The sequence below is a fragment of the Pygocentrus nattereri genome, chromosome 19 (genome assembly GCF_015220715.1).
Source record: "Pygocentrus nattereri isolate fPygNat1 chromosome 19, fPygNat1.pri, whole genome shotgun sequence".
Classification (NCBI taxonomy): Eukaryota; Metazoa; Chordata; class Actinopteri; order Characiformes; family Serrasalmidae; genus Pygocentrus; species Pygocentrus nattereri.
This window is the reverse complement of record NC_051229.1, coordinates 33,903,232-33,916,287: the sequence shown is the minus strand read 5'-3', so window position 1 is coordinate 33,916,287 and position 13,056 is coordinate 33,903,232. Positions and strand designations below refer to the sequence as shown.

Genomic DNA, 13,056 nt, shown 5'->3' with positions numbered 1-13,056 from the left:
CAACAGCCACGTGCAAAGGGTCATGGTATGTGCACAGCCTCCAACAAAGTGATTTACTGTGTTGTTTAGTGTTGTTTGTTGTTAATTTAAGTCATGTTTGTGTGTTTATTGTGTTACACTGTGTAAGGGAGTGGGGTTATTTCGTGGTATGCTGGGTTTGGTTACCATCAGGGTGAAGCCATACCTGCATGTGCCTTTCTGGTGGTGTTTCATGAAAGTGTACTACTTGCAGCAGAACCATGGTCTTCTTGTGTTTCTTCTTCTGCTAAGGTCACAAGATGTCATTAGTTGCCTTAATATAGTAACTTGTGGTCTCAATATAGAGAATTGTGGACCTCAACATGTAATTTGTGGCCTTATTATAATACGTTATGGCCTCAATATACTAATTTGTGGCCACAAAATAATTACAATGTCACCTTAGTGGCTCCATTATAGCTGTATGGATTTAAATATTTAGGTCTGTTCAACACAACACCGTTTGCTTCAGCTTGGGAAAATACGGTTGGATGCCGTTCCAAACGTCAGTGATTTTCGACACCTACACCCTGCGAACCTCCGTTCCCTGCACAGCTTACGCATAACGCCGAGATTAGGGCGCAGGGAATACACTCAGGAATGGAACAGAGCCCAGCGTTAAGGGCTTTTCACACCGGATGTTACAAACTAGGCAGCCGTCGCGGAAACAACAAGGTAGTATGTGGGGAGTCCGCGGACGAGTACAGAAAAAATGGCCAGACTGACGTACATGAAGTTTACTATAAGGTAACATAAATGAACAGCTGTTAATGTTCATATTCAGCGCTGTCCAGCTGAACTCTTAAATCTGTAGCGTCAATCTGAGGAGAGTGAAACCGCTAGCGAGCTAGGTAAGCTAACTAGCTCTACTAGCGTTGTGGCGAAGGTGCGTTCAAGTAACGCTGGTGTCGAGAACTGAGAATTACACCGTTTCTCACGTGTGAATTGCGGTCGACCAGCCGACAAACTAGTATTTAAAGCTGATAAACTCGGGTGTCTAGACAAGGCTAAAGTTAACTTCTTATCTGCCAGCTTTTTGCTCGAATTCCCACGTTTCACCTTAAATGCTGTGGCAGTTCTGAGTGCTTGTCTTGCGCCTGTGGTTTAGCGCTAATCTGCCTGCTGCGCTGCTGCCAGATCAGTGTGCTTTTCAATACCGCAGAGAAAAACAGGACGCGTGTTTTCCGGACCCGCATGCTGTCTTTTTCCGTTCGTCGGCACACGTGTTAGCTTACAAACGCTGAAACTGAGCAGTAAAGGGGACTTCACCTAGCTTTCAGGTTTTTATAACGTCACTAGGAGCGGTTTGGTGTGAAACGCTCTGTTCTAGAGAAACTTACCGAGTCAGAATTGTTCACAGTGGTAGTGATAGGAACCAGACGTCAACCTCCAAAAGCGTCCTCACAGAAAGTTATTACTTGAAATGGTTATGAATACTCAGCCTGGTTTCTGAGAGAGGTTATTTTGATAAATGTTTGTCCTAAAGCGTATTTTAATCAGTATTTTTTATTTGTTCATGAAGAGTGTCCTAAGGCAAACTATGCAACAGTTCTGGTCACGCAGGCTGATTGGTTGTGAGGCGTTCTAGCGGTGCTGTTTTTTCACCATAATTTCACGGTTATTCACAAACACACTCAGTCTGCTGAGATGCTGTTGCTAACAGTGGGGGCAGTCGTGGGCTGGAGGGAACTGGCCCTGTGACCAGAAGGTTGCCGGTTCGATCCCCAGTGCCGACAATCCATGACTGAGGTGTCCTTGAGCAAGACACCTAACTCCCAATTGCTCCCCGGGCGCCGTGGATAAGGCTGCGCACCGCTCCGGGCAAGTGTGCTCACTGCCCCCCAGTGTGTGTATTCACTAGTGTGTATGTGGTGTTTCACTTCACAGATGGGTTAAATGTGGAGGTGGAATTTCCCAATTTGTGGGATCACTTAACTAAGCAACGACTTTGACAGCTGTAGGAGATGCTCGAGCCATTTGACCGACAGCCGATGTGGTCGGACTCTGAAGATGACACGACACTAAATTCTCAAACTGTCAGTCAGTCTGTGTGGAGCTAGAGAACAAACTGCCGGCTGTGCAGCGAGTGGGCGAAGCTCGTTAAACTGACGTAGCAACGAGCTGCTTGTTAAGGAACTATAATTTGGGGGAAGGAACTGAACATTAAAACATATTAAATGCTGCATTCAGGGCCCAGTTTATTAATTTCTTACTTTATTTATTTAACTGTTGTATAAAAGCAATAGAACACTCAAGGTTGTGTGTTATCACTCGAGTTCAGCTTGTGCCTGCGACCAAATCACAGCTGTGATGTTATCTGGAGATAACGCACTCTTTCTCGTGTTCTATTGCTTAAATATCCCTCAATAGACACCTTATTTTTTCAGATTCACCACTATTTTATCATCGTCAGTATTATATATCAACACTCAGAAGACACATGTATGTTCACTGGTAGTTGTGGATACTAAATAAAATGGCTATATTTGTGTTGCAGTCAACACAGTTAGGTGAGCCCTGACTAGTTTAAGGGGTGTTCCACTGATTTTTCAAAATTTCTGCATGTTCACATTAATTTATGCTGCTTTTGAGTAGTAATCAGCTTTCTGATGATTACTGAGACCCAGGAACAATGTATATTGCGTTTTTAGTTTAAGGTAAATTATCTTAACATTGTCAGTTGCTAATTCCAAAAGTATTGAAAAGAAATGTGTCTCTTTTTGCAACAAGTTTGTTTGGTCAGTCTGCTAGACCATGTATTAATAGTGTTGAGCGATGTGTCTTCAAACTGTGTTGTGGTGTTGCTTTTCAGTATTAGCAACATTTTGAGTAGTATCTCTGTAATATCTCCGATTTACGTACCTTCTATTTCCAGTACAGAGGTGGGTAAAAACCTGTTTTGTGTGTGTGTGTGTGTGTGTGTGTGTGTGTGTGTGTGTGTGTGTGTGTGTGTATTATAGATTTGTGTGTATATGTATGTAACTATATATAAAATACTTTTATATTTTTTCCTTTCATTGCTGATGTTATCTGCTGGAATTCTGTGAAGCTGCTTTGTGACAACATCCGTTGTAAAAAGCGCTACACAAATAAATTTGATTTGATGATCATCAGTAAAACGTGAAAAAAACCATTGAAAAGCTGTAAAAAAAAAAAAAAAGAGCTACATACTGGAACATTATATATTATAAAGTGTGTTAACACAAACTTTGACACTGCTAATTCTTATTTATTTTGAGTAGTTACCTGTTCCATACTTTGATCACTGGGCTTAGTAACAGACACATAATCAGAGATCTGCTTGTATTAATTTGTCCCCAGTGCAGCTTGGTTTTCACTCTGGTCAGTATTTTAATGGAAAACGCATGCAAAGCCGGTGACGCTATAGGTTTTATATCATGTTCTCATACTTTGCAAAATGCATGTTTTTAATCTGGCTTTTATTTCTCAATACAATTGAAACAAACAGGCCATGTGAGAGAACTGTCTGTTGTACTGTTTGAAGTGCTGGTTCATCTTCCTTTAGTCCATTATAGGAGCCTATAGGAGTCTGCAAAATCAAGGGCCGTATTACAGAAACTTCCTACCTTTTGTCGTAAGTTAAGATCTGACAGGCCAAGATAAGATTTCACTAATTTAAATTACATAAACAAATCTACACTTTTAAAAAAGAGGGTGCTTCAGTTGTTCTTTAGCAAAGACAGTGGTTTTATACAGAACCATAAAAACCTTTTGCATTATTAAATTGTACTTTGCATCATGAAATGGTTCTTCAGCTTGATGGAGAAAGTGCTGTAGATGGTTCTATAGAGAACCTTTTTGAAAATGGTTTTATGTAGCATCCAAAAGGGTTCTTTCATTGTTATGTTGTCTATATAGAACTATCTATAGCACATTCACGCACATTTTCCATCAAGCCAAAGAACCCCCCCAGAACCCATCATGATACAACAAACCCTTTTATCATGCAAAAAGGTTCTTTGAGAGTCCATGGTTCTATATAGAACCATTTTCTTTACTAAAGAACCCTTAAAGCACCATCTTTTGCTAAGAGTGTATCTTAATTTCAGAAATAATTCCTAGTTGACAGCATTATGTCTCCAAAACTAGAGCTGGACAATACGACAATATTTATTGTTGTTGTGGTAAATTGCATTTATCGAAATATGCTTGTGATCTTAAAAGCCTCCATTTTTTGTTTGTGGTAAAGTAATAAGTAAAAACGTTGAAATAGCTTGAGCGTCTCCTACAGCTGTCAAACTTGTTGCTTAGCAACAGCGTCTTAGTGGAGTGATACAGTGTTTGTGAAAAACCTGTGATGTTAAGGTGAAATATCAGCACAGGTAGAACGACTCTCAACCAATCAGCTTGCGTGGCCGGAACCAACTGTTGAATAATGGATAGTAGCTAATTATAAGAAGTAATTGATTGAATACAAACATTGATTAAATTCTGTGGCTAGAAAACTGTGAAGCCTTAAAATGTGTTTAGTGAAGCTGTAGGGAAGTGCTCACTATACTAATTATCGAATTTTGTAGTTGTTCAGATAATATTTAGATGCAAATTGTTATACTGTCCTCTCTCAGTGGTTAAAGTGATCTGTATTTGTTAGTGTTCTTGTTGTGAATTGTTGCTACTACCATCTGAATGCCACACCGACATCCTGTTCTCTCTCCCTGCTCTGCTTGTTGTCCTAAGTGTTCCTCACGTGTTGTGGGCCAACATCTATCTGCCCTTGTCTTTTTCTCTTGGGCTAGTGTCTGAGTACTGCCTGTATCCACCAAAGCATTTTCTTGCTGACCATTTATCAGTACTGCAATAGTTGGCCCTATCACCTGTTCATCTACAACTTTTGGTTCTGGTCTGGGGACTGTACACAGAAGGGTTGACTTAGTTGTCCAACGTTGACAGTAGGGTTTAGTATGGCCTAATTCTCCACAATAGAAGCACCTAACTTCTTTATTGGTTCTTTTTATCGGCTTGTCACTTCGAGGTGTACTAGTAGGTAATTTAGGTGGAGAGTGTCTACTCTGAAAGTATGTTCTGCTATAAGCATGACCAAGGCCTGACCCATTTTGAGAATAATTCTTTTAGGCGAACATACAATTCACGTGGTGTCTCCCCAGGATAAACCTCTAGTGCACGAAATCTCTGGCGGTAAATGTCCTGTGTTATTTCATACTTAGCAAGAATAGCAGCTTTGACTTCCTCGTAGTCCTCAGCATGCTCACTGTCCATGGCTACATATGCACTTCGGGCTTTTCCGGTAAGCAGCGGAACTAGCCGAATTGCCCAATCCTCTTTGTGCCAGCGGCAGACCTTTGCAATACGCTCAAAGGTCGCCAGGAAGTGCTCTATGTTGTCCTCTGGAGTCAGGGGATACAGTTTGGGCTCCCTAAAGCCCGGTGGTACTCTCTGCTCCTGCTCTTCTCCTGTTTGGCCACTGGCTCCTTCGTTGGCATCCTCCTCAGGCTGTCCTCGCTGGTCCACCTGCTGTTGCAGTTGTCGGAATTGGTGCTGTAGGCTCTTCCATCGCTGCTCCTGTCGGATGGCTTCTCGCTCCGCCCGCTCATCACTTGCAGCCTGGCTCTCCATGAACCCCTGGAGCATCTCAGCTAGCTCTTGCAGTGATGTGTCTGATGCATTGGCTGTTGCTTTTCTCTGCTTTACTTCACTGGGACTGGAATCTTTGCCTGAGCTGTCCGCCATACCTCGACTTCTCAGGATCATACCACAACACCTTTAAGTGGCAAAATCTCACGAGAAACAGTTCCTGATACTCTGAGAAATGCCTGAAAATGTTATGCACCCTTGAAAAACTGTAGTACTTCTGACACCACTTGTGATGGTCCGACGGAAAAGACACGTGGGTACGTTCCAGTTTGGGGTGCAAAAATCTGTGTTTATTAAATCCCAGTGAAAAACCAAACAAAAAAACAAAAAAATGCAATTTATCCAACGCCAAAAAGAAAAATATTTACAAATATATACAGCTTAATTTGAATAGTCAGTTATTCAATCACAACTTGAGAGGGTTTTAGGCTTCAACCACATTCCATTACCTCTCTCACAAGACTGGCTCATTCTGGTCCATCTTTTTTTTTTATTGAGCTAAACAGGAAGTGCTATGACGTCACTTCCGGTTTTTGCACGGGAAAGTTCACTATAAAAACGCAGCAAACAAAGGGTCCTGTTTTCCTCCCTGACTGAAAACACGGCTACCTTCCTCTGGAGTCTATTCACAGGTAAGTACTTGTTGCCTTCCCCAAGTGTTTCAATAATGTTAGTTTATAATATATGTTTCATTACATCACTAAATCAATCTAAATTTACAAATAATAAAACATTCACATTCACCATTAAGTTTTGTTTCTTTTCTCTGCAGGTTTGCTCTTGTTCCCCAGCATAACCACTCAATCAATAAATGCTATTTAAAAACAGTTTGTGTCTCTGAGTATGAAATGTCCCCATTACCTAGAAAGTTTAAACATATGTACATTGTGGCGGAGGGCAGCTCCGTCACAGTCCTCTCTCAGTGGTTAAAGTGATCTGTATTTGTTAGTGTTCTTGTTGTGAGTTGTTGCTACTACCATCTGAATGCCACACCGACATCCTGTTCTCTCTCCCTGCTCTGCTTGTTGTCCTAAGTGTTCCTCACGTGTTGTGGGCCAACATCTATCTGCCCTTGTCTTTTTCTCTTGGGCTAAGTGGCCTAACTTGGGGTATAAAACTGCAGGCCCACAGGGCTGCAGCACTGCACAGTTCAGCCTAATATGTTTCTCCAGTCTAGCACACCTGATTAGCTGTTTGGGGTGAAGTTTAATTATTCACTTTAATTTCTAGATAACTTGTATCCTGGTTTCATAGTCGATAGTTAAGAACAGATTTTAAAGAGTATGTTATAATAGCTGGGTAACAAGTCAGTTTGAAGGTTAAACTTTTTTTGGGGGTTTGATAATTAGCTTGTGAGTTGACTCAGAAAACAAACTATGATCCCCACTGATTAAATTAGCAACTGAGTAATTTAAAGGTGATTATTCAAGTAATCTGAGTTTTGTAAAAAGGACAAACAGTCAAAATGTGTCTAACTGGATAATAACACACCTTGCACAGCCTCTCAAACATAATAACACACCTTGCACAGCCTCTCAAACAGTACAAAGCATGCCTTTGAAAAGACTGTGTGTATAGATGTAAGCACTGTTTGACTGTAAGCAGGAAGAACAAGATTTTTTTTACTGTGCGTCATTACAGGACTGGCAGTAACTAGTCTTTGCCTTTTCATACATCAATTGAATCTAATTCCATCCTCTCTCTCCTTTTCAGGCCATAGTTCTAATGTGGTGCATCTGCATTGAGGGTCCCACCCGGTTGCTATGGCATCATCCCCCTTCCCTCCCTTCATCCCCCTACTACTCCTGACCTTGCCCACCCTGCACTCCCTTTTTTCCCATGGCCCTCTCCCTCCCTCGCCAACCTGCAAGCCGGGTCGCTCCTGGGCAGTGCAGCTGAGTCAGGGCTCAGACCTGCATAGAGGCTCCCTGGATGAGCTGGCAGAGAGCGTGGCCCAGGAGGCAGGGCTGGAGAACCACGGACAGATCGGGCAGCTGGAGGGCCACTACCTGCTCTGCCATGCGCCAGCTGAGGAAGGGAAAGAGAAGCGGGACCATCAGGCAGCTAACCAGGCTTTGGCCGCCCACCCTCAGGTGCTGTGGTACTCACAGGAGAACATACTCAGCAGGTCCAAGCGAAGCATGACCTTCAATGATCCAGAATACCCCAGCCAGTGGCACTTGGTGAGTTAACCCTTTAAGGCAAGAAAGCAACTACACCGATCAGGCATAACATTATCACCACCTCTTTGTTTCTACACTCATTGTTTTATCAGATCCACTTACTGTATAGGTGCACTTTGTAGTTTTACAGTTACAGACTGTAGTCCATCTGTTTCTCTGTATGCTTTGTTAGCCCCCTTTCACTCTGTTCTTCAGTGGTCAGGACCCCATGGACCCACACAGAGCAGGTACTATTTGGGTGATGGATCATTCTCAGCGCTGCAGTAACACTGATGATGTGGTGGTGTTTTGGTGTGCGTTACGAGTGGGTCACACACAGCAGCGCTGCTGGAGTTTTTAAACACTGTGTCCACTCACTGTCCACTCTGTTAGACACTTCTATCTTGTCAGTCCATCTTGTAGATGTGAAGTCAGAGACAATAGCTCATCTGCTGTTGCGCAGTTTGTGTTAGTCATCCTCTAGTCTTTCATCAGCGGTCACAGGATGCTGCCCACAGGAAGCTGTTGGCTGGATATTTTTGGTCGGTGGACTATTCTCAGTCCAGCAGTGACATTGAGGTGTTTAAAAACCCCAGCAGGACTGCTGTGTCTGATCCACTCAGACCAGCGCAACACGCACTAACACACTACGTCACCAGTTCAGTGTTACTCCATGGGGGTCCTGACCACTGAAGAACAGGGTAAAAGGGGGCTAACAAAGTATGCAGAGAAACAGATGGACTGCAGTCTGTAATTGTAGAACTACGAGGTGCACCTATATAGTAAGTGAAGCTGACAAAATGGACAATGAGCGTACAAACAAGCATAATAAATAATGTTATGCCTGATCGGTGTATTTCTGCCTTTTAAGATCAAATAATGTGATGAGTCACATTAGCCTTTATATAACACAGGGGTGAGAAAGCCAAAAGTTAATTGATGTTTTTTTTCCTGTTAGAAAATTGTCATTTTAAGCATAAAAAGAAGTGCACACATATATAATTCACTTTCCAGTGTGCTTTTTATTGTATTGTTTCTGTATCGCAATCCAAATTGCGTTTTGAATGTTTGCGCAGAAACAATCACAGTGACTCAGTGGTGCTTCTTTTCTGCAGTTATTGAAAACATAGTACCAACACAGATCCAACTCCACATGCTTATCAATTTTACTATAATACAGATAGAAAGAAAATAGTCACATCATAAGGATTGTAAGTACTGACAGTGTGTAGTAGTTACTTGAGATTAATAAATGAATAATAAGCCTGTAGTTTAAGAGGTTAAATTAAAGGTTCTTTCAGACCAAAAGCAGAAAACTCTGTCCTTCAGTGCTGCTTTTAACAGCTTCTAATCGACCATCATTTTAATCAATATTTCCTTTCAGGCCAGCTGCAGACATTAAGTGCTTTACCAGCAACTTCATACGTTGTGTGTTCGTTTTTCTCTCTGGCTTCTAGTCTTTATTCAGGCTTTGTTTAAGAAATGCACATATTTCTATAAATATATACAGTCAAGAATAAACTTTGGTTTTACTTCAGATGATCACTAAACCATACAAATTACCTTTAACTTCAGAGCAAAGATTGAATTTCACTCTCTGTTAATATAAATAGACAAGTTTATGCCTAAATCGAATCAATAATGAGGGAGCTGTGTTAATGTAATTGACATAAGGCCCATACAGCTGACAACAATAGCCTCCATAGCCCACAACATTTTACCGACCAGATCATTTAAATTGCAGATGAATATAATGCAATAATCAATGTAGCCTTCTCAGTTGGGTTTGAATTCATAATATATTGCAATACAATAAACAAACAAACAAAAAAATGTTTTTCTTTTTTTGCTTTTGTTTGTCAGCCACCAAGGTTTGAAACTCACTGCTGCATTTTCTTCGGTTGTTATTACTAGGTTTTAGTCTGAGATATGGTGGCTGTTTCATTTGTAGGTGGCCCAGCCTCTGGATCTTTCTTTTTGAAAGGCCCTGTTTATAACCATTAATTAATAATGGATTAGTTCCATATCATCAAAAAGAGAAACATTTTACATTGACTTGTGCATAAAATGTAAACACAGCTAGTATTTTGCCAGACTAATGAATGAGGCTGAATGCCAGGCTGAAGAATTGAAAGCTGCATGAGTAGGTCTGGCTCAGTAATTTTAGATGCATATTCACTATGTTTAGCCTCCAGTTTACAGTATAATTTCTTTGGTTTCAGAGCCTCAGTAGAATAAACTTTGTTATATTTGAAAAGACCTCTGATCGTACCGCATATAGGGGTAGTCACTCAATCTCTGTTCTCAGAATTGTGAAGCCTAAAGGCCTTGCACCTAATGTGATTTATTTGTGCAGTGTTTGAGGACAGTACATTAAATTAGAGCGTATTTGGAACAAATAATATTTTGCATGTCAAATACAACTTTTCAAATGGCAAAACTATGACCATAGTTTATTCATGCTCTGATATGTTTTTGCACACTCTATCGGCGACCTGAACTCTGCTGTTGGCATGACAACAGCCAAGCTGATGAAGTAGTTGTGTCTCATCAACTGGAACTTTTTGTCGCAGAAAACTCCAAAGTCAACTCGAACAAGGCTCAAACTAAGATTGAACACGCCTTGAATTTGTATGTGAATGCTCTCATAAAGTTCCAGCTCCTAAATGAGGTGGTAAAACTCTCCATGCTTCTTTTACTTTCCCAAAACGGGAAGTAGCCCATCTAATATCATCATTTGTCCAAAGGAAAGGACATCTTTGTCATCTGAAGACATTCTCCTTGTTTGTTTTTGTTGCGGCATAATAAAGTTCACTGCTTGTTGTGCTAGATTTTAGTCTGTGAACGGTGGCTGTTTCACTTATAGGTGGCCCAGCCTCTGGACCTTTCTTTTTGAATGGCCCTGTTTGTAACTATCAGTCAGTAATGGATTAGTTCCATATAATCAAAAAGGGAAACATTTTACATTGACTTGCACAGAACATACAAACATAGCTGGTGTTTTGCCAGACTAATGAATGTAGTCAACCTAAATATGATGTTCTGTTGTTGCAAATAATTCGTCATATTTAAAATAACATTATATATCAATTAATTCCGGCTACGCAAGCTGATTGGTTGAGAAGCGTTCTATCTGCGCTGTTATTTCACCATACCTCCCTCTCGTGTTCTATTGCTTAACTAGTTAAATGTCTAACTATTGTATAAAAACGCTATTAAAACATTGGTTGAAAATCACTGCGCTAATGCATTGGTTCAGTATTGGAATGACAGGGAATCAGATTCAGTGTGAACTTTTCCCATTTAATTGGCATTATTTTGTCGCTGTGTATCTGCTTAATCCTTGCTCCTTCTCTCTATAGCACAATGATGTGAAACATGGTATGGACATCAACGTGACAGGGGTGTGGGAGCGGAACATCACAGGAGCGGGCGTCACTGTGGTTGTAGTGGATGATGGGGTGCAGCACACATTGGAGGACATTCAGCCCAACTATGTGAGTGGACCAGAATTTTTTTCCCTAAAGTCTCCCATGTTGTACACCTGTACAATATAGATGAAATTCTAGTTTTGTAGTTATTTTACTACAGTCTGAGATTGCACTGTGCCTTGCAGCATTTATATAGATTTCATTTTAACATTGGGGGGACCCAGTTCATACCACCTGACTCTTCATGTGATAAGGGTTTTATGCTAATTATTAGCATCAAGGTTATGTAATACTAGGAATGTGCAGTTGCACAATTATTGAGCAGACAAAACTTTCTTACCTTGAATATTTCAAATTCTAATATAATATATGCTAATTATATTTTATATTAAACTATAATAATTATGTTTAAACAAATATACTAAATTATCAGTTATCATCTCTCTGAATTATTTAATTATAAATTATTTATTTTGATGAGCAATAGTTGTTTAAAAATCTATTTTATGTAAGGCACCCCACCTTTTACTTCTGCCATCTAACTATTGCAAGTGATATTCCCAGTTGCACAATGATGTTGAGCCTTATTGCACACCTAGCATGTTGTTAAGGTAATAAAAAGACACACACTCATTTCACCATATGCTGATTTAGTGTGCAGAGGGCAGTTACGACTTGAACTCAAACGACCCGGATCCCATGCCTCACCCTGATGCCCGCAGCGATAACCACCACGGAACTCGATGTGCGGGTGAAATCGCTGCTGTGTCCAACAATAGCTTCTGTGCTGTGGGTGTGGCATATGGCAGCAGAGTGGCAGGTGGGTAATGAGAGGCTTGTATGAGTTTCAGAAGCTCTCCTGAAGGTGAGCACAGAAAGAGAACTTTACTTAGCCAGTGAATGTAAGTGCTAGCTGGTGCAGATCAGTTTCAGTGACCTGTCTTCTTGAGAACTTCATGAGAACACCTGTGCTATTTCAGACATTTCAAATGAATTAAGTTTTATGTGATCTAGGGCTGAGTGGTTTTTCTGACCAGTATTGTGACTGTAATTTAAATTGCAGTTCTTTTTTAGAATTGCTATTGCAGAACACATTTACGTTTTTTGGCTTGAAGCTTAAATGATAAACACAGTGTGAATGACTGCCCATTATTTGTGGATGTATCGTCGTGTGCACAGCACATGAGTGTGTGATTTGCTTCTGATATATTTCCATGTTATCTCTTAAATGAAATCTCCCCAATTAAGACTACTGTGCTGTTGGTAGTATAGGCTATAATTCAATTGGCAGCGCTTGCAATTTGAAAAATGTACTCATTCAAATTGGGATTTCAATATAGAAATTATTCATTTTACAGCCTTAATTCAGTCCCACATAACTGTGTAGAGGTTAAATTGCAAAGGTAGCATAAATGACCCCAAATTAGCAGTAGTAAATAAGTAATGTAGTTTGATGATTGTTCTGCCATGTCCTGCATGAGCTATTCTAGGAGGCCAGCAGAATGCTGCTGAAAAAATGTTCTTTGTCTCACTGTTGGCTTTTTTAGGGATCAGAGTTCTGGATGGACCACTCACAGACAGCATGGAGGCAGTGGCTTTTAATAAACATTACCAGATCAATGATGTTTACAGCTGCAGGTATTTATTCTAATCAAGTTTAGTGTAAAATTACCTGTAGGTCACGTTATACCTTATTTCTTTCTTTACTATTGCTGTGTTACTGATTTTATGCAATTTAATTGGTAGCACAGCTTCTTACACTATAGCAACTCTGTAGTCCTCAAAAGACCAATTTAGTTTCTCTTGCACTCTGAGAAATTTTTGATGTCCGT

At 40.5% G+C, this 13,056-nt stretch overlaps 1 protein-coding gene across 2 annotated transcripts in view; it reads left to right on the top strand.

The window, feature by feature from the left end:
• Nucleotides 1–653: 653 nt before the first annotated feature.
• Nucleotides 654–13,056, top strand: part of pcsk7 (proprotein convertase subtilisin/kexin type 7) — a 41,177-nt gene continuing 28,774 nt past the window's right edge. Inside the window, exons 1-5 of one of the 2 annotated variants that reach the window (XM_017691793.2) lie at nt 654–765; nt 7,345–7,814; nt 11,156–11,290; nt 11,879–12,044; nt 12,772–12,862. In XM_017691793.2, coding sequence (XP_017547282.1) covers nt 7,395–7,814; nt 11,156–11,290; nt 11,879–12,044; nt 12,772–12,862 — 812 coding nt within the window. In that variant the 5' untranslated portion in view covers nt 654–765; nt 7,345–7,394. Of the gene's footprint in view, nt 766–6,114; nt 6,264–7,344; nt 7,815–11,155; nt 11,291–11,878; nt 12,045–12,771; nt 12,863–13,056 lie in introns of those variants that run through there. The other variant, XM_037531100.1, reaches the window with a different exon arrangement.